The sequence below is a fragment of the Pituophis catenifer genome, unplaced genomic scaffold, assembly GCF_029215685.1.
Source record: "Pituophis catenifer annectens isolate HBS135680 unplaced genomic scaffold, rPitCat1.0.hap2 SCAF_3, whole genome shotgun sequence".
Lineage (NCBI taxonomy): Eukaryota > Metazoa > Chordata > Lepidosauria > Squamata > Colubridae > Pituophis > Pituophis catenifer.
Genome location: NW_027256883.1, coordinates 6,103,823 through 6,131,416, shown reverse-complemented (window position 1 = coordinate 6,131,416; position 27,594 = coordinate 6,103,823). Strand labels below are relative to the sequence as shown.

Sequence of the window (27,594 nt, the reverse complement as noted above, 5' to 3'; positions counted from 1 at the left end):
TTAGAAGAAATATCCTTCTGGGGTATTTTTCCAAGTGGGGAAAAGACACTGGAACATGGAGACTGCTTGGAAAGATGGTTTGAGTTCCTGAACAGAAAAGGGAGAGATGCAGTGAGTCCCCGGGTTTTATGCCATCTCTGGCTTTGAACTTCCTGGGGCCCCGAAAGAGTATCCTGATTGGTTGTCAAGAATCCCAGGGGGTGGGGGTCTTAGCTAGCCTTGCTGGCTCATGTAATCTTCCCAGGTGCCATGTGGTGAGTTTCTGTTGCTAGATGGGTCCCATTGTGTTAGTTTCTGGGTCCTATTGTGTTGCAGATGATGGTCCATTGACAAAGGGTAGGGGCAGGAAGATGGGAGCTGCTTCATCTTTAAAACATGCTTCTCCATTTCTCATCCAGGGAAACATAATATTCTGCCTTTTTAATATTTCCTAAAATATTTCATTCTTCTAGGAAAGGGGTGGGTGCTAACTTCCTACATAACAGAATAGAATAACAGGTGGAGACCTCCTAGTCCACCCTCTGCTTAAGCAGGAGATCTTATACCAGGCCTGTCAAACTCAGGGGATGGATGTGTCACATGCTGGCCACACCCACATCGTTTAGCGAAGGGGGGAAGTCACAATACATCACGTGACGCCACCGTGATGATGTGAATTTGACATCCCTGCCTTAAACCATTTCAGACAATTGGTTGTTCAATCTCATTTTAAAAACATCCAGTGATGGAGCACCCTCAACTTCTGGAAACAAACCCTTTCACTGATTAATGGTTCTAACTGTTAGGAAATTTCTCCATGGTGACGCAGGGGTTAGAGCAGTGGTGGGATTCAGCCAGTTTGCACCACTTCGGGAGAACCGGTTGTTAACTTTCTGAGCAGTTTAGCAAACTGGTTGTTGGAAGAAATCATTAGGGCAGAGAACCAGTTGTTAAATTACTTGAATCCAGCCACTGAGTTAGAGTGCAGTACTGCAGGCTACTTCTGCTGATCACCGGCTGCCAGCATTCTGGCAGATCAAATCTCACCAGGCTCAAGGTTGACTCAGCCTTCCATCCTTCTGAGGTGGGTAAAATGAGGACCCAGATTGTTGGGAGCAATATGCGGACTCTGTAAACCGCTTAGAGAGGGCTGTGAAGCACTGTGAAGTGGTATAGAAGTCTAAATGCTAGTTCTAGGGTGGATCTCTCCTTGATAAGCTTCGTTCTGTTGCTTCTTGTCCTGCCTTCAGCTACTTTGGAGAATAGGTTGATTTCCTCTTCTTTGTGGCAGCACCTTACTTTTGGAAGACTATCAAGTCACCCCTAGACCTGATTTTCATTAGACTAGACAGAGCCAATTCCTGCAACTGTTCTTCATATATTTTAGCCTCCAGTCACCTAATTCTCTTTGTTGCTCTTCTCTACATACTTGTCTCAACATCTTTTTTTATATCATGGATGCAATCTTCCAAGTACGGTCTTACATTAAAACTTTATAAAGCTGTACAACACTTCGCTTGATCTTGATTCTATCCCTCTGTTAATGCAGCCTAGGACTGTGTGGGCTTTTTTGGCAGCTGCGGCACACGGCTGGCTCATATTTAAAAAGTTGCCACTAGGCTATTGAGTGCCACATATTTCCTCTTCGGGCATAGCCCCATTCAGACGGTCCACCCCAGACACTGTATGGCGTCTCCATCCGGTGGCTCCTGGAATATCTTCTGGAGGGGTTAGCAACTGGTTGTCCCCCCCATTTTTGAGAGGGCCAGGGAACCAAAGCCCAGCAGTGCTGTTTTTCAGCGAATGGCCCTCAGGAATACCTTCTCTATGCTTAGGACCAGCAAACACAACCGACAGGGTTAATAAAGCCAGATCTGGGCTGCATAAATGCAGATGCCCAACAGGTGGCGAACAGCCCAATGTTGCCCATCCCTGCCATAGACCAGGAGTGGGCAAATGTGGCCCTTTTTACAACCTGTGGACTTCAACTCCCAGAATTCCTGAGACAGCCACATTTGCCCACCCCTGCGATAGACTAATCTTCACGTGCTGCCCTCTAGCGGCCACTCCGGTTTTCCTAGCCCAGATCCACTTCAGTTTAGTCCGGATATTCGCAGCTCGGACCAGCCTACGAACGACACCAGAGTGCCCATCCTGACCGGCGGGAGTGCTTCGGACTGCAACTCCCGTCGTCCCTAGCTGTGACGCAGAGGGATGCCCGACCGCCTTTTTCCCCCCGCCTAGTAGCGTATTTCCGGCGCCCCGATAACGTCATCCGGAAAGAGGAAACGGGAGTGGCGGAAGTTTTTCTTCACAATGAGGCATCTTCATACGTTCTCTCTGATTTCCGGCCAAGAAGCTGTTTCCTCCGGAAGAGAGGAACGCTACCGAGTTGAAGTCCAGCCCTTCCTCTTGGAGGACTCCGATTGAGGAAACACGGTTTCGTCGGCTTCTTCGTTTTCTGTAATCCCTGTCAGTTTCATTTGGGATATGGGCGGCGAGCGGGTCCATTTCTTTAGGTTTTTATATTCTTTTATATATTAATATATATATTAATCGACAAAGCACTATGGGGCAGGCTTGAGAAGGCCTCAGCGGCCGAGATCAATATCACTCTCACGGATTGGTCCGAATTCCTCTTTCACTAGGGAGCGCTAGTCGCTGTGATTCGCTTTCCAAGTTCTCGCGGGAGCTAGCCCAAAACGGAGCCCCGCCCCGCGGCCGAGCCGTATTGGCCAGCGCCTTCCGTCTCCTCTATAATTGGCTACCTTCAGGCCAAAACGGCTCGCGATTGGCTGCGTAGATACTTATAAGTGCCGGGCCAGGTGGCTCCCCCTCTTCTCACTCCTGCTCTCTCGTGGCGTGGAAGGTGCTGCGTTCTTCAGCCGAAGCTAAGGCCGCGTTTCCCCGGCGACTGGCACCGCACGCCCCCGATTCCTAGCCATGGCCTCCGTCTCCGAGCTCGCCTGCATCTACTCCGCCCTCATCCTGCACGACGACGAAGTCACCGTCACGGTGAGAGGCGCGCGGCGGGAAGGCCTCGTGGCCGGTCCGGCGTGGAGGAGGCCCGCCTGGCTTGTCGCTCCGGGCTGGGCCTGGTGGGAGGAGGGAGACCCCCAGCGAACCGTTAAGGTTCTATATATTTGAATTATTTTAAGCGGTGCCTTTATTTCGTTTCCAGGAGGATAAAATCAACGCCCTCATCAAAACGGCGGGAGTGAACGTGGAGCCTTTCTGGCCGGGCCTCTTTGCCAAGGTAAAAAAAAAAAACCAGGCAGCTGGAAGATTCCAGTAGTCCTCGCCTTACGACCATAGTTGGAGCCCAAATTTCCCTTGCTAAGTAAGACAGCTGCCAAAGCGGGTTTTGCCCGCTTTTTTACGACCTTCTTTGCCACGGTCGTTAAGTGAATCGCTTCGGCTATTAAAAGTTAGTAACCTGGTTGTTAAGCGAATCCGCCTTCCCCCTCGACTTTGCTTCTCAGTGGGTCTCTAAACTAACTAATCTCCTAACTCTCCCTTTTAAATTGGCTTTTAAATCGGGTTTTAGATCTCTTTTAGATAAATTTGGATGTTTTAATCTTTGAGCCTAAATTATTTAATCTGTTTTTTAATAGTTTTTAACTTCTATATGTCTTCGTATTTATTTATGGCTGTTCACTGCCCTGAGTCCTTCGGGAGTGGGGCGGTATACAAATATGAATGAATGGGGGGGGGAATCACGTGACACCGGGTACACTGAAACCGTGGTAAGTACATGCCAGTTGCCAAGCATCTGAATTTTGATCACGTGAGCATGGGGAAGGGGGGAGAATGTAACAGTTACAATGTGAAAAATGATCCAGTCACTTTTTTCAGGACCGTTGTAACTTTGAATGGTCGTTAAACAAACGGTTGTAAGTCGAGGACTACCTGCACTTTCTTAGCTGCTTTTTGCCAGTGCAAATCCTGGGAATTGGCAGCATTCGTAGGGTGAGCCATAGTTTAAGCATCAGTCTTGCTTCGGACTAAAAACAGAGGAAAGGGAGGCAACTTGACAACATTAGGAATTTCCTGGTGTAAAACTGTCGAAGTGAAGAAACCCCCCAGCCATGGGCTGCCCTTCACTAGTGGCCAACAAGGCGGCTAGAGAGCCGCCTGTCCCAACACCAGTTCTACACAGTGGAACAAGATACGGTCCTTGATGTACCTCCAACACTACAGGACACTTTTTAATCATCTAATCGTAGTTTTTTTCAATTTTTTGTTTTGGAATTTTAAGCCACCCAGAGCCATCTTGTAAGGGGAGATGGATGGCATAAAAATTTAATAAAATAGTTTTGTGATACAAGTGCCTTCCTGTGGGCCTCTAGAGCAGGGGTGTCAAACTTGATCCAGCCCATGGGGTGCTTTAATCTGGCCCGCAGGGCCCGCCTGGAAATATCAAAGGACCGGCCCGTGGTGCCTCCGCTGGCCAAAACAGGCTGCTGGGGCCTGCGGCATGTTTTCGGCCTCCAGCAGCACTCTGCTAGCCAAAAAATGGGACTCACGGAGGCTCTGCAAGGCCTTCACGCACCCGGTTTTGGCTGGCAGGGTGTTATAAGTGTCCCTCCCATCTCCCCACCGGCCCATGAAGAACTACAATGCTGATCCGGCCGTCAGAAGAAATCCAGTTTGACATCCCTGCTCTAGAGCATGTTACAACTTTCTGTAGTGCTTGTCAACCATGGCGACTTTTTTTTTTTAATTTGATTTATATGCCGCCCTTCTCCGGAGACTCAGGGCGGCTTACAATGCGTTAAGCAATAGCCTTCATTCTTTTGTATATTTATACAAAGTCAGCTTATTGCCCCCACAAACTGGGTCCTCAATTTACCTACCTTAGAAAGGATGGAAGGCTGAGTCAACCTTGACTTTTAAGACATGGACTTCAAGTCCCAGAAGCTATGCTGGCTAGGGAATTCTGGGACTTGAACTCCACAAGTGTTTAAAAGTAGCCAAGGCTTGAAAAATGATGTTCCATAAAGGTTATACAATGAAGTTTGGCCCTTCTTTGAGCCGGATGCTAAAGCTTTGGCACTTTCTAATTTGTGACCAGGCTCTAACCAACATTGACATCGGAAGCCTCATCTGCAACGTGGGAGTCGGTGGTGGTGCTCCAGCCGCATCAGCCCCTGCCGGAGGAGGGGTGCCTGCCGGTGGTGCTGCTCCTGGTGAGTGGAATGGCTTCTTTCAAATGCGTTTGAGTCCACGTTGGCATTGTCCCTTCTTTTCAATTATGTGAGGTGGGGTAAAATTTCTCTACTTGGCTTAATCTACACTATTACTTGTTTTGTAGCTGAAGAGAAGAAAGAGGAAGAAAAGAAAGAAGAGTCGGAAGAATCCGACGACGACATGGGCTTCGGTCTTTTTGACTAAGCTGCGTTTTTTTCTACTCTTTATAATAAAGAGAAAAACAACTTCAATTAGAATTGGTCTTTGTTGATGAGTGGTGCAGGTAATGTTTGTGGTTTTCCACTACTACAGATTAGTGCATCAGTTCTTACATATAACATTACTTAGGAGCAATGCTGTCCTGCCTAGGAGGGGAGGGAAGGGAGTTTTCACACCAAATGCATTTTGGGGAGGTGGCTGATGCAAGCTACAATTTTTGAAGCTATTTCAGGTAGTCCTCGACTTACAACCACTCACTCAGTGACCATATGAAGCTACAATAGCACTGAAAATAAGTGATTTACCACCGCTTTTTCTTACTCTTGTGAACCTCAGGAGCGTGACATTTTGGATGCTTGCCAACTGACTCACTCATGACGGTTGCAGTGTCCTGGAGTTACGTGATCATCTTTTGCAACCTGACAAGCGAAGTCAACGGGAAAGCCAGATTCGTTTAACAACCATGTTACTAACAATGGCAGTGATTCACTTAACTGTGGCAAGAAAGGTCGTAAAATGGGGCAAAACTCTGCTCTCTCACTTGGCAACAAATTTTGGGCTCTATTGTGGTTGTAAGCCGGAGGATTACCTGTAGGTCTAGAATTTTCTTACCGAAGAGTTTCCCTTCATTTATTTTAAGAAATATAGCAAGGAGACATTAATTGATTAGGACCACTCAAAAGCACTGGACCCTCGTATCCTTGAAGGGGCTCGCGTTTCTATTGTTCGTTAGACAAACTTAAAAAGTAGAAATTATATTTACATAGACATTTTTACTCTCTTTAGAGAAGCCGGGCTGTTTTGGCACCTCCTTTCTCCTTTTATTGAAGGGTTTGCAATTTTGCATACTTTCAAAAATGCCTCATTCTCTCCCGCGAAGGATACATGCATTCTTAACAGTTCCACAGTCAGGCACTTGATGAGTTGAATTCAAGCAGTTTTAAAATATTTATCATGGCTTTAATCTTTCTTTATAAATTATATAAAAATGGTGGGGGGGGGGAACATGTATGGTTACAGAACTTCTAAATGCAGCTCCATTTCTTACTTAGAAGGAAAACACCTACCCAAAAAAAAAAAAAACCCCGGGCATGTTATTCTGGTGACAAAAGACGAGAGTTCTTGGTTGTGTTCTACAGCTACGTTCTGTCCCAATGTTTTGCATACATCCACATGGAAGTAGGAAAACAGATGAGGAATTTTTTTTTTTAAATTTGCTTTGAAATGAGATAACTTTGAAAATATAGCTTTTTTTAATCTCTCTGTAAATTGTGATTAGCATTTTTTTTTTTTTTTTTTTGTGGCATTATTAAGTGTTCCAATAAAAAAAGGGTTCCAGTCAACAGCAGTTCATAACATTGTGGGAAAGAATTCTCAGCCCTCGGGTGTCCCAGAATTCTTCACACGATTTCGGATTTGCAGCTCAAAAAAAAAGAGTTCCTTTGTCAGTTTTCTTTTGTCTGGATGAAAGAAAAAGCAATTCAATCTTTTTAAAATATTTCACATTCTGAATGACGTGAAGAAGAAAAAAACACAACCTGAAAGGGTTTCTTAAGATTTTGTTGCCTTGTTTCAGTTTTTGGATTTTTCTTGGCATTGATTTAAAAAAAAAAACAAAATACTTGAGAGAACCAACGAGTTGCCACTCCTGGACTGAGCCGTCCGTTCTCGTTCCTGCTGAAAGGCTTTGCTGCCCTTCGCTTATTCGGTAACGATCCTTTTCTCAAAACTCTGCAATGCAAAATCCGTTGATCTCCACACTTCTAGTGAGGCCTGGACTGGCCAAGAGATTTTAGCCTGGCTTGGTCGATAACATCCAATAAGTTTTTGGCATCTACGGCGAGGGCGTGAGCTGCGGTCAGCATCTGCTTCTTGTATTCTTGCTGCAAACTAGTCATAACGTACTGCTGAGCCAGCTTCATCTTGTTAATCAATTCTGCCAGGTCAGAATTCAACAGTTTCTGAGCCATCTCGATCTGAAAGAGGAGGAGAGTGCAGAGTAAGAAGCTGTATCAAAATACATCTATAACCGTGATGGCGAACTTACGGCACACGTGCCCGAAGTGGAACACGCACCGGAAACCCAAAAACCAGCTGGCCGGCGCAGATGCATGTGCTGGCCAGCAGCTGGTCTGGTTTGTGGCGCACGCATGCCGCCAGCTGGTCTTCGTGAGTGCCGGAGCACCGGAAACCTGAAGACCAGCTGATTGGCGGGCATCCGTGTGCTGGAAACGTGCGCCAGCCAGCTGGTCTTTGGGCTTCTGATGCTCCGGCGTGCGCATGCGCACGTTCCGGTTTGGGCATTTGATGCCAAAAAGGTTTGCCAAATTTAAAGCAACATGAAAGCAGGAAAAAAGGTCACTAAATTAATCCCAAATGAATAAAGGCCAGGATAAGATAAGCATCTGAGCTTGGTAGTTTTCTTCCAGACGTTGCATTACCCAAAGCACCTTCTCTGCAAACCTCACTCTTCTTGCGCTGATGATGTTACTTAGTTGGCTAATAAAACCTCTGCAAGGAAACCAGGCTCAGCACCAAGGACTCCTCATTTCAACTCTGAGCTACAAATGTCCCAAAGATGCTTTTTTTCAAGAGGCAACTGGACTTTCTTGGTTTTTCTTCGCTTCGCATCCAAGAAGCTTCTTCAGCTCTGACTGGATGATAGGGAAGTCCAAAATGTGGACTGCTGGTTTGAAAGAGGGATCAAAGAGGCCACTTATATCAAAATTGAACAGAATCAACAGAGGGGGAGGGATACAGTATCTCTCCAGTCTACAACACAGTCCTTTCAGCAGTTCCAAGAAGGCTCCACACTCGTTTGCACTACTCAAGTGACCGAGGACACAGAAAAACCTCCAAGTGGCCTCAACGACTCTTTTAAAAAGGATGCAAATGACCATCTGTCTGCAAGGAGTATCAATCCTTCCATTCCCCACCATCCAGTCAGAGCTGAAGAAGCTTCTCTGATAAGAAGCGAAACATCTTCAAAGAAAAAACAAACTCCAGTTGCCTCCTGAAAAAGCACCCTTGGGACGATTGAAGGAGATGTTTAGCTCAGATGTTTGACTTCAGAAAAGTCAACCAAGGTGAGATATGATGGCATTCTTCAAAACCCAGAAACCATCTCATAGAAAGTCAAGATACGAGCCTTCTCATTCCAGAGGGCAGGACATGGAATAATGGATTTAAGTCACAAAAGGAAGATTCGGACTTCTCTTGCATGGAAGGAACAAAATGGAGCTTGTGTATCCCATCACTTGGCCTGCCACCAAACAGCGTCATGAACATAAATCTTGTGCAAATCCTCTGCAATGATTGTCAACCTCAGCAACTTGAGGATGCGTGGACTTCAACTCCCAGAATTCCCCAGGCACTTCATGCATCTCAAGATTGCTGAGGTTGAGAAACACTTTGCTAGTTCTTGAAAGTATTAATGAACACTGGTACTGAATTTTTCTTTTTCCTGTGAATATCTCTGGAATTTTCTCAAAAAAACCCAAAATCCTTTGGATTTTGATAAGAATTCAAGTGGCAGGCTCAACTTAATTGACGTGATTTAACGATTTACTGTTTGTCTTGGAAGTGAGCAGAGTAGAGGGTTGTGTATTGTGTGTCTGTATATGTAATATTTGTTTGCACACATACGGTAAATAAATTGGGCTTTCTCTCGCATCAGTCACCCTCTTCTCCTTTGGGGTCCACTTACAAATCCTCTTCTTAGCTGCGGAGTATTTGAACTGCCATCAAATGAAGCCGCTCGTTTTTACCAATTTACACAACCACAAACTTGGCATCATTATTATTATTTTTGGTTCTTAAATTCTTCACCTTTATTCCAGCCTAAAATCTAGTGACCTGGCTGACATGTTAGTAGAAAATAAAGCAAAGCCTAAACACTTTAGCATTTAGATAAAATCATGGCAGGAAGAAAGATTTAAAAAGGGAAAAAAGGGCTCATACCTCTCTGTGAGTGCTTGCTGGGAGGACCAGAATGGTTTCATCAACTGTTGCCAATAAAGTTCGCAAGGCCAAACCCACCTCCTACCACAAGACAATGAAACATTATTAAATCAGGTTGAGCAGCGTCATTCTGACAAAAACACAAGACACAAATCTGCATCCTTCTCCAAAGTGCATAAAGCAAATACAAATTGGTATTTTTCAAACGTTCTGCAACATCTAATCTACGGCAGATTTTTTAATTTAATTTAATTAATTCAATTTATATGCCGCCTTTCTCTAAAGACTCAGGGCGGCTCAGATCCCCCAACATAGATATTTTGGATTACAATTCCACCGTTTCCAGCTGGGGCAATGGGGAGGATATATACAGCTTTCTCCAGTAATGAGATAAAATTATCAGCATACAAAGCTAAACCTTGAAAACCCCACGTTCCTGGAGATTAGAGCAAAGAGGAACTTGCTTAAGTCCCACACGGAGATAACATCGTTGTATAATAAACATCATCCAAACCCCAAATCTATCTCACTTAAAGCGGAAAAATGTGTCATTCTCTCAGTCCATCTGGAGCAACTAAACAAATCATTTTTATTCAGCACTGGATGGACCCCGGATTGAAGATAAACTGCACTCCATATTTTTTAGTAATAATATGAACATGACATACAATTGTAAAGGTTCCTGCCCATTATGTCCTCATGCTTGTAAATTTGTTACTACTTTTTGCAAACATGGCAAACGCCGGGGTCGTTAAGTAAGCCCATTGTTATGTGTGGTGCAACAGAACTGTTAGAAAACTGTCACATAATCATGGGCCACAGCAAATGGCCGCAAATACAGCCATATTTCCAAGCACCTGGGAGGGGTTGCTGTTGGAACTACAGAACTGGGTAGTAACTCTCTAAGTGACCAATCATAAGTCAAGGACTCTGTGCATTTATATGGGCTCTTCTGACCTTAGCTATATATATATATATGGTAGCGATGGTGGCGGGTTGTTCGGAGAACCGGTAGCAAAAATCCCAGCGGCCCACCACCACCACCATGCCCAGCTGAGCCGCACAAACATCAGAGGCTTTTTTTTTTTACTTTTAAAAGCATTTTTTCTACAACCTCTTCCGACAAAAAAATGCTTTTAAAAGTTAAAAAAAAAAGCCTCTGATGATCGCACGGCTCAGCTGGGATCTTCAGAGGCTTTTCAAAGCATTTTTTTCTGCAACCTCTTCGGCCAAAGAGGTTGTAGAAAAAAAAAAATGCCTGCTGAGTTGCCTGATCAGCAGAGGCTTTTCAAAGCATTAGAAAAAATGCTTTGAAAAGTTAAAAAAAAAAAAAAGTTGGCCATGCCTACCATCACATTACCCCCACACACACACATCACGTCCACAGAACCGGTAGTAACAAATTTTACATTTCACCCCTGGTATGTATGTATGTATGTATGTATGTATATAAATAAATATATATGTGTATATGTGTGTGTGTATGTATATGTAGCAGTGGTGGGTTGCTCCTGGTTCTGTCCGATTCTATAGAACCGGTAGTAAAATTGGCAGGAGGCTCCGCCCACCCACCCGGATGTCATAAATGATGATCTGCGCATGTGCGTGGCCCCGTTGCAAACCGGTAGTATAGGTAAGGAGAACCCACCCGATATGTGTGTGTGTGTGTGTGTGTGTGTGTGTGTGTGTGTGTGTGTATATCTATATCTATATATATCTGTATATCTATCTATCTATCTACACACACACACACATCTTTATAGTTTACCTTCAGCTAAGATCAGAAGAGCCCAGTGACAGCTTTTCCAAAGTCCAATCCCTACTATGATGCTCAAAGGCCATTTAAGAGGTAAAAAAATTGCTACGTCCATAAGGTTCTGACGACGATTCCTAGCAAGCAGTCCGACTCGGCTTTAGTAGTAGGATAACTGTATTTGGGTCAATGGAATCGAGGGGCTTAAGAGATTTACTGTAATCTTAGCTTGTTTAGTTGCAAATAAATACGAGTATAATTCTGAAGACATGGGTGAAAAGAGAGTTGAAGCCACCAGCAGGAAATGGCTGGACTTTCCGAATCCTGGAGGGAAAAACTAGGGCTCCCTATACGTTGGGGAACACACCTCAGCCAGCATGGCCCGTAATGAGGGATGCTGCCCGCTCCACTCTCCATCCGCAATGTGACCTAACCAATGGCTTGGGACCTGGTTACTTCCGGGACCGCCTACTACCACCAATAGCCTCCCACCAGCCGGTACACTCTCATAGAGAGGGGTTCCTCCGGGTGCCGCCGGCCAAACAGTATTGACTGATGGCCCCCGGGGGAGAGCCTTCTCTGTGGGGGTACCTACTATCTGGAATGAGCTCCCCCCGGAGATACGGAGGATCCCGGATCTGCGCACCTTCCGTCGCGCTCTCAAGACCTTTTTATTCCACCAGGCAGGCCTGGCCTAATTTTTTTCCCCTTTTTCTCTTTTAATACGTAAATTTAAATTCTGTTTTTAAACGATTGGGGTGTTTTAAATCTGTCTGGGCCAAATTTGTTTAATTCGGTTTTATTCTGTTTTTTAAATTTTGTATTTATGTATTTTATTGTTTGGCTGTTCACCGCCTTGAGTCCTTCGGGAGTAGGGCGGTATATAAATCAAATAAAGACTAAGACTAAAAGACTAATTGTAATAGACCGTTGCTATGAATAGCAACCAATCTTAAATCAAGGGTCGTTGAAAGGGTTGCAGTAGGATGCGCATCCAAAATGTTTCTTGAAACCCATGAGTATCTGCGCTATCTTGGGCGGTGTGTTATCTTACCTTCACCATAGGGACGTACTCCTCAGGTGGTGCCGGCTGGATTTTGCTAGACATTTCTATAACCGCCTTTACCAGGCCGGTGACGTTCTCGTACACTTTATCGTTTGAGCGGTCCAAGTTGGCCGTTGGAGGAGGGCTGATCTCCTGGGGCTGAATCTGGAAGAAAAGAAGAGCGTGGATTCCCCACCAGGTGGCGCTAGAATACTTCAGAAGATCTTTTTCCTCCTGGACTTCACCAGCCATGAAGCCCTGGGATCCTCACAGAGGCTCCTCCACATGGGGATCCAGGACAAAAGAGAGCAGACATTCAGTAGTTTTATCGCACGCTGGGACCTCAACATGGGCAGGATGTTGGTTTAGCCTTTTGGTTATTTATGGTTTCCAAACCCCTGAAAATAAGATTTGATTTGATTTGACTTTCCTATTTTTGGATCTGTCGTTGCGATGGGCACCAAAGGGGATAGAGTTAAAATTGCTCCAATTTTGCCTATTTCCCGAATGCCATCACTCTGCTTAACAACTCATTCCCACAACACTGTCAAATAATTTACTAAGATTGTATTACTATTCTTCTTCTCTTCCTTCCTGGTATCTCTCCCTTCCCACTTATTACTATAACCATGCTGCTTGTATCTTTCAATTTATATTGTTTTTATTTGTTTCCTAGTACGATTTGATAGCTTATAAATAACCTTGGCTATCACTAAGCGTTCTATCTTTTTATTCTTGATGAATGTATTTTTATCCTCCTTATATACACTAAGAGCATAAGACAAATTCCTTGTGTGTCCAATCACACTTGCCCAATAAAGAATTCTATTCTATTCTATTCTATTCTATTCTATTCTATTCTATTCTATTCTACTCTACTCTACTCTACTCTACTCTACTCTACTCTACTCTACTCTACTCTACTCTACTCTACTCTACTCTACTCTACTCTACTCTACTCTACTCTACTCTACTCTACTCTCGTCTCGTCTCGTCTCGTCTCGTCTCGTCTCGTCTCGTCTATTATGGAATTAGATGAGCATTCTCTGGTAAATAGAACAAATCCACTCCTTTTATAACTCTTTCAACAAAGTTAAATTTTGTTCCACTAGATTTCCACCTGCACTTTTAGGTGTCAAATGTGGAATCCAGGTAAAAGGTGATTAATGAGGGACGGAGCTTTGTTCTCCGAGCTTGAGAGTTGGTTTCCAAACGTTTCGTTACCAGGCTAGGTTACATCTTCAGTGGAGCATAGGCGATGTCTATCCCTGTGTTCTTCTGTTTATAAGGGCTTCGTGTGATCGATAGGTCTTGGAATAGAATAGGAGAGTTGGAAGGGACCTTGCACAAGTCTTAAAGGGACCAAGGCTGGACACCCCAGGTTTTATGAATCAGTGTCACCTTGAGAAGACAAGCTGGAGCAAGTGTGGACTGCCGCGACAGCATTCATTGTTTGCAGACAGAATGTTCCCACCCCAAATTCAGACACTCAATTTCTTGTTTGGCCTCCAGAGTAACAGCCTGTTCCAGACAAATGACGGGACAGAAATGGGGTTCATCCTCAGAAGGGTTTGGAGAAAGTCTGACCAGATTAAAGTCAAGGCTTAAGAACGGCCCTCATTTTAATACGCTGGAGAAGGCAAGGTGGACAGGTGTTGCCATGGAGTTTTGGAGATCTCGTAAATCATGGTCATGTGACAGCAGGGCGCTGAAAATGGTACTTGGTACCTGTTGGGTCACTTGCCGAGCGCCCAAAATTGCAGTCACGTTGATTGCAAAGGGGGTGAGCAGATGTAAGAACTTCTAATTCAGGATATAAGTAGGCTTTTTAGCATTTGTCGTAACTCTGGAACAGTCGCAAGTCGAGGACTACTTGTAATTCCCTGCCAGCGAGAGCAGGAACATTAACAGTAGAATATACCTTGAGATTTGTCTATGGAGATTCTCAGTCACCCAGGTCATGGCTGTCCCAAGGGTGCTTTTTTCAGGAGGCAACTGGACTTTCTTGTTTTTTCTTTGAAGATGTTTCACTCCTCACCCAAGGAGCTTCTTCAGATCTAACTAGATGGTGGGGAATGGAAGGATTGATACTCCTTGCAGACAGCTGGTCGTTTGCATCCTTTGAGAGCAGTGTTGGTGAACCTTTTTGGCACCGAGTGCCGAAATGGGAGCGTGTGTGGGAAACCGGAAGAGCAGCCTCCCGGTGCGCATGTGCGCGCCGGGAAGATGATCTTCCGGTTTCTGGCACACATGCACGTGCGAAGACCAGGCAGCCGGTGTGCATGTGCATGCCGGAAACTCGAAAATCATCTTCCCAGCGTGCGCATCTGCACCGGGTGGCTGCTCTTCCAGTTTCCGGCATTCCCGCACACATGAAGACCAGCTGGCCGGCATGCCGGAACCTGGATGAGCAATGGGCGATAGCTCTGTGTGCCATTTCCGGTTTTTCAGGAAGGCAACTGGACTTTCTGGTTTTTCTTTGAAAGATGACTGAGAATCTCCATAGAGTTTTAGCCATGGTGTGGGAATGGATTTCCAGAGAAAAATTGTAGACTACAGAAACCATTTGCACCACTCAGGTGACCCTCTGGGACACAGACAAACCTCCAAGTGGCCTCAAGGACCCTCTAAACAGATGCAAATCACCAGCTGTTTATAAGGAGTATCAATCCTTCCATTCCCACCATCCAGTCAGAGCTGAAGAAGCTTCTTGGAATGAGAAGGGAAACATCTTCAAAGAAAAAAGAAATTCCAGTTTAACGGGAAACACTTTAACTTTCAAGGTTCCCGAAGAGACCCTGGTTCCTGACTGCTTAAGGTCGGGACGGTTTCAGCCGAAGCAAGGGCACCTGCCAAGATTTTTGTGAAACGCCACAAACCGCCCCCACCCTCCCATCGGCATTCATGCAATGTGTCCCTCGCCCCACCGCAGAGAAGGAAGGAGAGAGAAAGAGTTCTTACCCGCCATGGCTAGTGTTGAGCAGAGATTGAGGAGGAATTAAAGACATTTACCACGAAAAAAAGGAGGAAAAGACAAAACACAATGTTAATAAAACTGCAGCAAAACAAAACAACAGGAAAGAACAAAAATACAAGCGACAGCAAAAGAGGTCGGTTAAACCCCACCCGGCCCCACCCCAAATGCCTCCAGCCGGGCCCTGTGCATTTAGCTCCCGACCCCCTTCCCCACCCCTTTTTTTTTAAGAAGAGGTTCTGTGCCATGCAACCCCCCTCTCCCAAGCTCAGAGACATGCAGGGAGCAGTCATGGGCAAGCACATCCGGCAAGAAGCAAAGGGACAAACAGCCAGTAGGAGCCTTTTTGAAAAGAGGGAAGTTCTGGGCATCTGCTGGACCCCCAAAAATCTCTGCAGAAAAGCTCCCGCAGAGGAAATGTCCACCTTGATTTATTGGGGGGGATTGCTCAATAGAAGGAAATATTGAGTCATCTAATTGCTATGCTTCTGTTTCTTCAAATTTTTGGTCGAAATTCTAGCGTGAGGGATGGTTTGGAGGCCGCCAACCATCCAAATGCTCGGGTTTCCTAGTGTTGGCACCAGACTTCATTTGCTCAGCTCAATGCATTTTTTTTTTAATAAAAAATTTACCCCTTAATTTCTGAAATCAACACAATTGCACCACAAACCCGGTGTTATTTGGGTAATGGTTGGCTGGTTGTTCTCTTGGCAAAGGTTGTAGGGGGAAGAGATCCTTCGACCAGCCAAAACATCAGGAGTTTTTATGAAGCTGACAAATGAGAGGTGATGATTTTAGAATAGAATAGAATAACAGAGTTGGAAGGGACCTTGGAGGTCTTCTAGTCCAACCCCCTGCTCAGGCAGGAAACCCTCCACCACTTCAGACAAATGGTTATCCAACGTCTTCTTAAAAACCTCCAGTGTTGGAGCATTCACAACTTCTGGAGGAAAGTTGTTCCACTGGTTAATTGTTCTCACTGTCAGGAAATTTCTTCTTAGTTCTAAGTTGCTTCTCTCCTTGATTAGTTTCCACCCATTGCTTCTTGTTCTACCCTCAGGTGCTTTGGAGAATAGCTTGACTCCCTCTTCTTTGGGGGAATCCCTGAGATATTGGAAGACTGCTATCATGTCTCCCCTAGTCCTTCTCTTCATTGACCTAGACATACCAGTTCCTGCAACTTCATATGTTTTAGCCTCCAGTCCCTTAATCATCTCTGTTGCTCTTCTCTGCACTCTTTCTAGAGTCTCAACATCTTTTTTTTACATCGTGGTGACCAAAACTGGATGCAGGATTCCAAGTGTGGCCTTACCAAGGCCTTATAAAGAGGTATTAACACTTCACGTGATCTTGATTCTATCCCTCTGTTTATGCAGCCTATTTTGAATATAGGTACTCCTCGACTTACAACAGTTCATTTAGTTGATCGTTCAAAGTTACAATGGCATTGAAAAAAAGTGACTAACGACTGTTTTTCACACTTACGACCTTTGCAATAGCCCCATGACCATGTGATCAAAACTCAAGAGGCTTGGCAACAGACTCATACTTATGACCTTGGCTTTGTCCCAAGGTTCACGTGATCCCCTTTTGCAATCTTTCGACAAGCAAAGTCAATGGGGAAGACAGACTCACTTAACAACTGGGTTACTAACTTACCCACTGCGGTGATTCACTTAACAAGTGTGGCAAGAAAAATGGGGCAAAACTCACTTAACAAATGTCTCACTTAACCACAGAAATGTTGGGCTCAATTGGGGTCGTAAGTCGAGGACTATCTGTAAAAGCTGCCTGAAAAGGTGGGACCAGATTCCTTCTGACTATTGGCCCACTGTGGTTTTTAAGATGCTCAGAGCTGCTTGATTCTCCATGTTCGCCTGTGCATCCGGTTCCACATTCATTCAACTTAAAAAGCTGCAAAACATTTAGAAGATTTGAACCTCTCGCTGTGGAAGAATATGGAAGAATGCAAACCAGATTTTTTTTTTTTTTGGCCTTTGGTCTAGCAGCAACAGTTTTTGATGAACTAAACATTCCAGGAAAAAAAAAGTTTCCGTTTAGCTTGGCAGATTTTGGAAAAAAAACATTTTTCTGTTAAAACAGATGGTTTTAGGTATTCCCAAGGAGGAGGACCTAGAAAATCCGGAATAAAAAAAAAAACGAGAAGGAAAAAGCCGCACGATTTCATGGCTTCTCTTAAAAGGCGTCGTTTTTAAGCCTCGCGATCACAAATCCGAAGAGATCATTTGGAGTCCTAGGGAGGGCTTGTATTCTACAGCAGGGCCTTTTATTCTCTTTTCTCCCTTATTTTAAAGCCACTTCTATAGGAACTTTAGATTTCAACTCAAACGTTGTAGTATCGGTCTTTCTGCAGAGAAACTAGCAGGGTTCATTTCCCTCAGGAGTTTCTGAGCACCAAGAAAGCCTCCGAACATCCAGAGTAAGGATGTCCAACCTTGGCAATTTTGAAACTTGTGGACTTCAACTCCCAGAATTCCTCAGCCAGCCGTGCTGGCTGGAGAATTCTGGGAGTTGAGGTCCACAAATCTTAACAGTTGCCATGGCTGGACACCCCTGATTCAGAGAGAGAAAATGGTGCAGCCCTATTTTCTCTTTACCAATTTTTTTTTGTCAATTGTTTCAACTGAATTCCACAGATGGGAATAAACCGGGCCATCCCTGAAAGCCACCCTCGGAAACTCTAAAATAGATTTCCCTTAATGAGAATTTCTATTTCCAGCCCTCAATGAGAACAGAACTCTTGGGAAAGACTAGGGTGCTGGAATCAGAAGCTTATTTTTGTTTGAGAAAATAAATTTAAAGGGATTTTTTTTTAATCCCGTTTGACCTTGAAGTCTTAGGAAGCCATCCTGCTTCCGTGCCCCAGCCTAAATGCTGTACTCATGCTTCTCTCTATAGAGAGAAGTCCCCGAAATTCATGCTCATACTGTGGGTGCCATTGAAGGTTGGTTGGTGCAGAGTACCTCTCTAAGGCAGGGGTCCCCCAATTCCCAGGCTTAGGATCAGTACTGATCTATGGCCTGTTAGGAACTGTCCCACGCAGCTGGAGGTGAGCAAGAGGCAAGCAAAACTGCACACACGCGGGATCTAGGTTGCACACACTCCCCCCTTCCCTGGTCCGTGGAAAAAAAATTATCTTCCACAAAACCGGTCCCTGGTGCCAAAGAAGTTGGGGACCCCTGCTCTAAGGAACGGTTTCAAAGGCTAGGCAATAAAAAAAAAATAAAAACCAGTTAATTGTAGCTAAATTAGAAAAGGTAACCTGCTGTGGTCCTTTTAGTCATAGCCAGGGCAGAGATAAGGAGCAGGATGGCAGGCTTGGGAGTAAGTTTGTGGCTAGTGCCAAGAGCCAAGCCAGGGGTAGTGGCAGCAAGTTCCTAGTCGGGGCTGAGCGAGGAAGAAGATTGGGGGAGTTTTAGTCCCAACCATTTCCAAGCCATGATTGGAAAAGCAAGAAGCCCTGGATTTCAGGCCTCTCAGCTGGGGCTGGGGCAGCCTGTACATAGTAGAAGACGTCCTTGGGGAAGACTGCAGCTACTTCAACTGACTGCTAGTTCAGCAGATCAGCGGATCAAATCTCACCGGCTCAAGGTTGACTCAGCCTTCCATCCTTCCGAGGTGGGTCAAATGAGGACCCAGATTGTTGGGGGCAACATGCTATTTAGTAGACTGTCTTTGGTGTAAGCCGCCCAGAGTCCTCGGAGAGTGGGCGGCATAGAAATGTGACTAATAAAATAAATAAATAAATAAAGGCTGGAACAGCTGGATGAGCAGGAAGAATTCCTGGGGTGATGGGACGAGACAATGCAGCACGCATACAGGGCGAGGCTTGGGGCTTCCTAATGGTGATGCCAACGGAGCCACCATTTTATGGCTCCAAATACTTTTTAAGTATCTGATCATCCCATACATAACAGATTTTAGTTCTGGGGAATTTTGGAGTTGGGAGGCCACACATCTTAAAGTTGAGGTTGAGAAAACCCTCTTCAGCATGAGTAACAGCACCCTATCCAACCTGACCGATCCCTAGATGACTAACAAACAAGTCTTCCAAGAGGTGTTGTACCTTAACCCCTTCGTTGTAGCTGTCCACGGGGCTGTTGAGGCTGGCAAGGCTGCCCAAGTGGCTGGGAGCTCCGGGGCGTGGTGGCTTTTTGGGTGGGGCAGCATGATCTAGGAAGAAAAGAGGTTGGGTCTGATAAGGCCGAGACTGCAGGAGATGACCAGGTAGAACCCCAGGGAGGAGGGGGTCAAACATGTCATCAGTCTTGAGTCCCTTCGCGCCCACAAGAGATCTAAGTCCAGCCCACCTTGAATTCCTTTGACTCTTTATCTACCGCCAATTCGCTTTGACCGTTAGTAGCTCAGATTCTTGTAGAGAACTTTTGTATGCAATAAACATATATACTCATTTGAACTGCCTGGATTTCCTGATTTCCTGTGCTTGGCAGAGACTTTGGGCATCAGATTCACTGAACCCCCAAGCAAGGGTGGTAGAAGAGAGTCAACCTTCATTGATGCCCACTTCCACATGGAATCATCAAGGCCCATGGAATCATCAAGGAAGGAAGGACTCTCTCATATTGCGACCAAGCATGGGTATCTTGCCCCTGAGCATCTCTTTCAGATTTCTTAACATCTCCAAAGTTAAAGCCATGTAGAGACTTAATATTTTATTAAAATGCCCCTTTGAAGAGTTGTGGTTAGTGAAATGGACAGCAAGGGAAAGGGGGGGAGGGAAGAAGAGGAGAGGGGAGGGGAAGGGAGTGGAGTGGAGTGGAGTGGAGTGGAGAGGGAGGGAGGGAGGGAGGGAGGGAGGAAGGAAGGAAGGAAGGAAGGAAGGAAGGAAGGAAGGAAGGAAGGAAGGAAGGAAGGAAGGAAGGATCCTCTAATCATCACTGGCTGGAGGTGGAAGACTCAAAAACTCATCTGTTACTCCTGACCGTCATTAAATGAACTTGCACCATTTAACTGTTCCGCTTCTTAAAATGGTGTCTACCTCTTCACCACAACTTCAAACTCATTTTCCCAAAAAGGAAAAGAAAGGGAGGATGGAGAGACTAAAAATTTACATTTTGACTTACATACCTGGTTTGCCCACAGGCTGGTAAATGTGCTGGTTAGAAGCCTGCAAAAAATTAAAATGAATCGAATTAACCATGCAAAAAGTTTATAAACAACCCAACCCCTTTCCAGCTAATCCCCCACAACAAATATCCAGCTTTTTTGACATCCTTGCCTCCTCCCATTGCTCTTCAGTTTCAGAGAAAAGCACGTTTTTATACATAATTTATACATTTATCTCTTTTTTTTTCATAAGAGACAAACCAGTTCTTTCATATCATAACCTATCTGTGTTGTCCTGATATATCCTGTCTATCATTACTCAAACAAAATGGCATATTTATAACAACCTCCGTCCAAAAATACCGAAGACTTTTAAGATGAATCATAGGTAATAGTTGGGAAAGCTCTTATCCCATATTGTTTAACAGATTTTTCATAGTAATTACAGCTCAGTCGTACAACAAAACAGAAGTCAACAAACAAACCCAGGATTATTTATTTGCAATGCTTTGTAGCAGAACTGAAATCTTATCGTATGTTTAAAACATGATTTGGCGATTCTCAATCGTCAGTTCTGAAGAAACTTCTTGGGTGAGAAGCGAAACATTTTCAAAGAAAAACCTAAGAAAGTCCAGTTGCCTTTTGGGGGAAAAAACACCTTTGGGATTTTTAAAATATGTTGCCAAACCAAATAAAAATTTGTTCTAGCATTGATTAACAAGGAGAATGACACTTATGAGTTACTGATGATGGCTTAATTCTTGGGAAAGCACGCTTGTGTTTCGCCTTTATAAAAAGCGTATTAGCCAAGTTAAATGTTTGCCTTTGCTAACGGCTAATTGCTGTTGGGAAAAGCAAGGCCAAACAAACCCAGCATTAGGCATTTTTATTGCAAAAATAAAGCAACCTGTGATGCAGAAAACGAGCTCCTTAAATCTAGAGCCTTGAGTCCATCAGAGGAAAGTACTAGAGGATTGGATATTCACATTTTTAGAAACTGGGTCTCAAAATATAAAAAAATGAATAAATGGCTGGCTTGATCCCACTGTTTTGGGTTAAATTTTAATTGATTTTAAATTGGGTTTGTTTTAAATATTTAATCATTTTAAATATTTAATCATTTTAAACTGTTTTTAAATTTTGTATGTTCTGTTTTTATTTTGGCTGTTCACCGCCCTGAGTCCTATTGGAGAAGGGCGGTGTATAAATTGAAACAAATAAATAAAATAAAATAAATAAATATTTCAAATAAAGGCCAAGTTAGAAACTGCCTGCACAGATTGCTTCTGTGGGTTAATGAATAATAATTCATTGTGCTGATTTGTTCAACACAGCTGTTTAGCTGATCTATTAGCACTCTTATAATTAATTCTCAAGAGTATATGTGGGCTTTTTTATAAAAAAAAAAAAACCATAACCAATGGGACAGAGGAGCTATCCACAGAAGGGATAAAATAATTCAAAGTTTGAAAGTGACAATCTAGATAGAATGTTTTGAGGACCTATTTCCCTATTGAATCATTGCAAACTTCAAGTCACACATCCCAAGTCAGCTCTCTCAGCATTTTGAACCAAGAAAGAGGGGGTGGGGGGGGAAATAAACTTGCAAGTGCACTTCCCATAAAGGTTCCCAGGAATGCTTTCCCAAGAATTAAACAGGCCACAAGTGGCATCAGAGCCATTGTGATGGTTGTGACAGTGGTAGAACGGGAGGCCTCCCCATCTAGGACACCTCAAACTTTCAAAGAAAAGGTGGGACAGGATGCCAACGGATAACAGCAACAACATGTGCAAATGCTACTGCCAAAAATTCAGAAAATAATATCACGCAGGAGGTGTGAATCAGGCAAAACCTTTTCTTGTACCGCTGCTGTGCTTTATTCACCAGATTTTACCAGAGTTCCTGGCAATGTTATATATTCTGCTTCCAACTCTCTTGTGTTTTTTCCCTCTGCTTCCTTCTTCCTCCCGGCCCCTCTCTCATACATACACACATTTAGAAGGAGAAAATTCACTATTTTTTTTAAAAAAACCAGTAATTCTTGGGATTGGCCGACTGAAAGCATCTCATTTTGCTTCCAGTTTTTGAACACGCTTTAGCCATGAATGAAGCCCCCTCGACATTCTGGCACCTTTGTGTGGGTTTGTGCCCCGTGTTTTACAACTAAATACCCTTTTGTTCTGGAGAGCTCTGTCCTCTGCATGTGGTGTAGCCCGTCCACTTAAGCAGTGTCACGAGGGACGGTCCCCGTGGTTCTTCACAATGGATAGTTCCTTGCCAGCATTCCTATCTGAAGCACACACCTGGCCAGGTTCCACCAGAGAAACCCCACCCCTCTGGCAATACACTACATGTATGAAACATAGTAGGACAGGGGTCTCCAACCTTGGCAACTTTAAGCCCGGAGGACTTCAACTCCCAGAATTCCCCAGCCAGCAAAGCCAAGCTTAAAGTTGCCAAGGTTGGAGACCCCTGCACTAGGACACCCAGTAAACATTAAGATCCTGCTCAGTGGTGGGTTGCCCCAGGTTCGGTCCGGTTCTTGCAAACCGGTAGTAAAACCAGGGGGAAGCTCCGCCCACCCACCCGGATGTCATCATAGACGAACTGCGCATGCACAGAAGCTCGGGGCGCGCACGAACCCATTGCGAACTGGTAGTAAAGGTAAGTAGAAGCCACCCCTGCTCCTGCTACCTAGGACTGTTTCTTTTCGAGAGCCTTCCTGGGTATAGAAGTTTAATAAATAAATAAATAAATAAATAAATAAATAAATAAATAAATAAATAAATAAATAAATAAACAAACAAAACGCCAGAGATCTGCTTAGCATTATCTACAGGCAGTCCTCGACTTACAACAGTTCATTTAGTGACCATTCAAAGTTAAAATGGCACTGACCAAAGTGATTTATGACCATTTTTCACACTTACGACCGTTGCAGCCTCCCCAGGGTCACATGAACAAAATTCGGATGCTTGGCAGCCAACTCGTGTTTATGATGGCTGCCGTGTGCCAGGGATCATGTGATCCCCTTTTGGGGCCTTCTGACAAGAGGGAAGCCAGGTTCCCTTAACAACTGTGTGACTAACTTTAACAACTGCAATGAGTCACTTAACAATTATGGCACAAAAGGTTATAAAATGGGGCAAAATTCATTTCACTAATGTTTCACTTAGCAACAAAAAAATTTGAGCTCAACTGTGGTCGTTAAGTCTGTACTAACAAAACAAATGTTCATTATCATCATAGACCAGCATAATTATCTACTAACAAACCACGGCTTGCCTGCTAAAACAAGCTACATAGAGCCAAAGCCAGAAGATTTTCTTCACTTTCCTTCCGATCCCTGAAAATTGAGCAAGCCACAAAATGTGTGCCTCGGATCCAGGTGAGTTACTCCAGGTGAGTTGTGGGGAACAGCCGAGCATCCGGAAGCGTTTCGGGGAAATATAATCCTATTTCTGAAGGGAATTGGAATTCATCTCCTGAAAGCAGATGGGAAGGGGAAGCTCATCCCCCATGGAGAAAAATCAAAAGCAGCAAAGACCACTCTACGCACAGAAATGGAAGGTCACCTCGATCCCCACAATGGATGAATGGCTATAAAAACTGATGGAGTTAGCAGAGATGGCCAAATTGACTGCTTTGATTAAAGAAACAAAAAATACAAATACTTTCATTTCTACTTGGTAACCGCTTCTGGCTTTTGTGCTTGAGGTGGGGGGAAAAAATGAAACTTTGATTTCGGGTTTTACCGATCAGATAAAATTTGTTGTTATAGAAATGGCGGGTTTCTATCATTATGTAAAAGTAAAAAGTTGAGGGTAGATCTTAACGCAGTGTTTCTCAACCTTGGAAGCTTGAAGGTGGGTGGACTTCAACTCCCAGAATCCCCCAGCCAGCGCTGCTGGCTGGGGGATTCTGGGAGTTGAAGTCCACCCATCTTCAAGCTACCAAGGTTGAGAAACACTGTCTTAACGCCTTATTTTACTGCACCAAAGGAGTTGGAAGTCAGTGCCTTTTTCTCTCTCTCCCTTTTTTCCTTTGCTTTCCCCCACTATCCACTTCCCCCTTTTTCCTTCTCTAATTTCCCTAATATATTTGCTTTTGTATTCTTTTTGCATGCCATATTATAAATGAATAAAACGAGAAAAGTGAAAAAAAAAAAAAATCAAAAGCAGCATTTTGTTTAATGGATGGGAGGGTGTGCTTACCGGACCCTGGAGACTTCCGTCCTCTCGATCAATGCTCCCTCTGGACAGCCTCACGTCGGGTTTCTAAAGGAAGAGAAAAGAAACGTGGTTTTGGATCAGGGGTTTTGGATCAAGAGCATGGCCGGTCAGAGAGCTGAGGAATGAGAATTGTTAGCAGAAGCAAAGGAAACGCTGCTTAGAGGGAGGAAGGGGGGGGTGGGGAGTAGGCTTTGAGTAAGAGAGATGTTATTACATTCCTCTTCTTTATATCCCAATGTTGTTTTTTCCCCCCGCCACGACTGGTTTTTGCAAAACTCTGCCACCAAACCTTCTCAAGACTTCCACCCCAGCAAAAAAAAACCCCCCAAAAACCGTTCTATCCACCCACTGTTTGCTTGCACGTAATAAAGGCTTTGAGATAAATATTGAGAGTACCATTTCCCCAAGACAACATTGGAAAACCTGCATTTTTAATTCTCTCGGGAGGAGGAAGAGCAGCAGCAGCAGCAGGAGCAGCTCCGCACGGCTGCCGCTTCTTCCTAGCAGCAAAAGTTTCAACCACAGGATGAGAAACGCTGCGCATTAATTCCTGTTTCCTGCTTGAGGAAGGCTTAAATGTACTTGGCTCCCTCGCCAAGCTTCCCGAACGAACGGGGCCAATTGCTCAGGCTCTCTAAAAGCACAGAGACCGAGAACGTTAGGAGGAAGACTGTCTGCGCCCAACATTGCCCTGGTTTAGGAGGAGGAGGAAGGAAGGAAGGAAGTCTCGTTGTTATTAACTCTTTGGAGAAGCCAGAGAGGGACAGTCTTCTTGGAACTTCAACATTAGAAAAGAAGGACTCTGTTCATGAGTTCACCCTGATGTCTTAGGGATCATCCCCATCTTCTGATACTGAATAGAGTAATATGCAAAACTAAACAAAAAACTTTCCAAACCAAGAAAAATAACAGTTGTGATAGTTATTTCTGTCTGTCTGTCTGTCTGTCTGTCTATCTCTAGCCATCAATTCATCCATCCATCCATCCATCTTACACAACTCTATCTACACAAATCTATCAATCTAAATCTCTACACAAATCTACCTATACAACTCTATCTACACAAATCTACCTATATACAGTATAAATCTATCAATCTAAATCTATCTACACAAATCTACCTATACAAATCTATCTATCTCAATTATCTGTCTACATAAATTTATCTATCTATACCAGAGGTGGGTTCTACTTATCTTTTCTACTGGTTCGCAGTGGGAGCACACGCGCATGCGCAGAAACTTCTGCACATGCACAGATGACCCATGATGACGTCGTGGCAGGTGGGCAGAGCCTCCCGCTGGCTGTATTACCAGTTCTATAAAACCGGACAGAACCGGGAGCCACCCACCACTGATCTGTACAAATTATCAATCTATCAATGTAAATCTATTTATCAATCTAGCTAGACAAATCTATCAAACTATATCTTATTTATTTATTTAGCGTATGGCTGGTCACACACAGTATTAAAACAGTTCATTTTTACAGGTTAAAAACAATTAAAACAATAAAAAAGCAGTAAGAAAACCTTAAAGGAAAACAGAAATAACATTTCAAAGTTTAATGTCGAGTTTGGAGATCCAGTCAGTAGCTGTCGTTGTTATGCAGAGGAAGTCCCTAGAATCTCCTGGATACCTTCTGTTAGGGCATTCCCTCACTATGTGCTGGATAGTCTGTCGAGGGGCCCCGCAATCACATTGTGCTGAAGGTGTCTTTCCCCATTTATACAGGGAGTCAGCACACACCCCATGAGTTGTTCTAATTCTATTATATGTCACCCATATGTGTCGGGGTAGGCTAAATCCTGGAGGTATACTACTAGGACTATATCTATCTATCTATCCAAATCTACCTACCTACCTACCTAATCTGCAAATTGTTAAAATATCTGGGTCATCGTTTTTAAAATCACCTTACCATCCTAAGAATATCTGTATCACACCCAACTACCTGTGTTACCAATTACCATTCTCTCTAGATAGTGATACCAGCTATCACCGCTTGCCTTTCCTTTCCCTGCTGGCTATTCTGTTTGCAGACTTGACAGTCAAATGGTCAGAGGTGGATGGGTGTGTATTTTGAGGCAACGCTTTATAGAACCACTGAAACAAAGCCTAGTCCATCAAAACGTATGTTGTAATAAGAATAGGCTTCATATTGTTAGAAGTTTTTGTTGAAGATTGGCCTAATTTAAGTGCAAATTAAAAGTATCAAGAAGAACCGGTTGAACATGTGTACATTATTTCTTGTACTAAATTGTTTTTTTTTTTCTGGATTTGGAACCACAAGGACCCAACCTAATTCCTGATTCAACCACAGAGCTCCATTTGGTGTTTAGTCAAAAACTTTGCTTACCGTTCAATCTACTGCCTCTGCAGGAAAAAACCAGGAACTATCCCCTGCTCAGCACCCATATCAGAGGTGGGTTTCAGCAGGTTCTGGCCAGTTCGGGAGAACCGGTAGCGGAAATTTTGAGTAGTTCGGAGAACCGGTAGTAAAAATTCTGACTGGCTCTGCCCCCATCTATTCTCTGCCTCCCAAGTCCCAGCTGATCGGGAGGAAATGGGGATTTTGCCACGCCCACCAAGCCAAGCCCACAGAACCGGTCGTAAAAAAATTTGAACCCCCCCACTGACCCATACAGAGAATTTACTCTATCTCTTAAAGTCTGTAGAGATCCTCAGTCATCCAGGTCATGGTTCTCCCAAAGGTGCTTGTTTCTTGGATGACTGAGAATCTCTACAGACTTTTAGCTATGCAATTTGGGATGAACTCCCTTGGAATGGTGTTGGAGTAGGAATGGATTTCCAGAGGAAAAATTGCAGACTACAGGAACCATTTGCACCACTCAGGTGACCCTGAGGACAGAGATAAACCTCCAAGGGCTTCAACAACCCTCTAAAACACGGTGTCAAACTCACGGCATCACCACATGATGCATCCGGCCAGCGGGCTGGGAGTTTGACAGCCCTGCTCTAAAAGAATGCAGATTACCAACTCTCTGCAAGGAATATAAATCCTTTCATTCCCCACCATCCTGTCAAAGCTGAAGAAGTTTCTTGGGTGAGAAGCGAAATGCCTTCAAAAGAAAAACAAGGAAGTCCAGTTGCTTCCTGAAAAAGCACCTCTGGGATATTCTATCTCTTGCTC

General features: G+C 44.2%; 2 protein-coding genes across 8 annotated transcripts in view; one reads left to right on the top strand and one right to left on the bottom strand.

The window, feature by feature from the left end:
• The first annotated feature begins 2,808 nt into the window (after positions 1–2,808).
• Positions 2,809–5,420, top strand: LOC139314614 (large ribosomal subunit protein P1). Its single transcript, XM_070940311.1, has 4 exons — positions 2,809–2,994; positions 3,161–3,235; positions 5,054–5,168; positions 5,294–5,420. The coding sequence occupies exons 1-4, from the start codon at positions 2,923–2,925 to the stop codon at positions 5,371–5,373; spliced, it is 342 nt and encodes a 113-aa protein (XP_070796412.1). The 5' UTR covers positions 2,809–2,922; the 3' UTR covers positions 5,374–5,420.
• A 749-nt stretch (positions 5,421–6,169) lies between these two features.
• Positions 6,170–27,594, bottom strand: part of PTK2 (protein tyrosine kinase 2) — a 242,743-nt gene continuing 221,318 nt past the window's right edge. For all 7 annotated transcript variants that reach the window (XM_070940302.1, XM_070940305.1, XM_070940306.1 and 4 more), the window contains 6 exons: positions 24,424–24,486; positions 20,230–20,269; positions 19,208–19,314; positions 12,156–12,311; positions 9,349–9,429; positions 6,170–7,364 (listed from right to left, as the gene is read on the bottom strand). In XM_070940302.1, the coding sequence (XP_070796403.1) occupies positions 7,152–7,364; positions 9,349–9,429; positions 12,156–12,311; positions 19,208–19,314; positions 20,230–20,269; positions 24,424–24,486 (660 nt within the window). In that variant the 3' untranslated portion in view covers positions 6,170–7,151. The remainder of the gene's footprint in view (positions 7,365–9,348; positions 9,430–12,155; positions 12,312–19,207; positions 19,315–20,229; positions 20,270–24,423; positions 24,487–27,594) is intronic.

Excerpts from the sequence above, each read along its gene's own strand:
- LOC139314614 (XM_070940311.1), top strand. The coding sequence starts at position 2,923 with ATGGCCTCCGTCTCCGAGCTCGCCTGCATCTACTCCGCCCTCATCCTG. Across the intron at positions 2,995-3,160 it reads ACGACGAAGTCACCGTCACG|GAGGATAAAATCAACGCCCT; the intron begins GTGAGAGGCGCG and ends TTTCGTTTCCAG. Across the intron at positions 5,169-5,293 it reads TGCCGGTGGTGCTGCTCCTG|CTGAAGAGAAGAAAGAGGAA; the intron begins GTGAGTGGAATG and ends CTTGTTTTGTAG.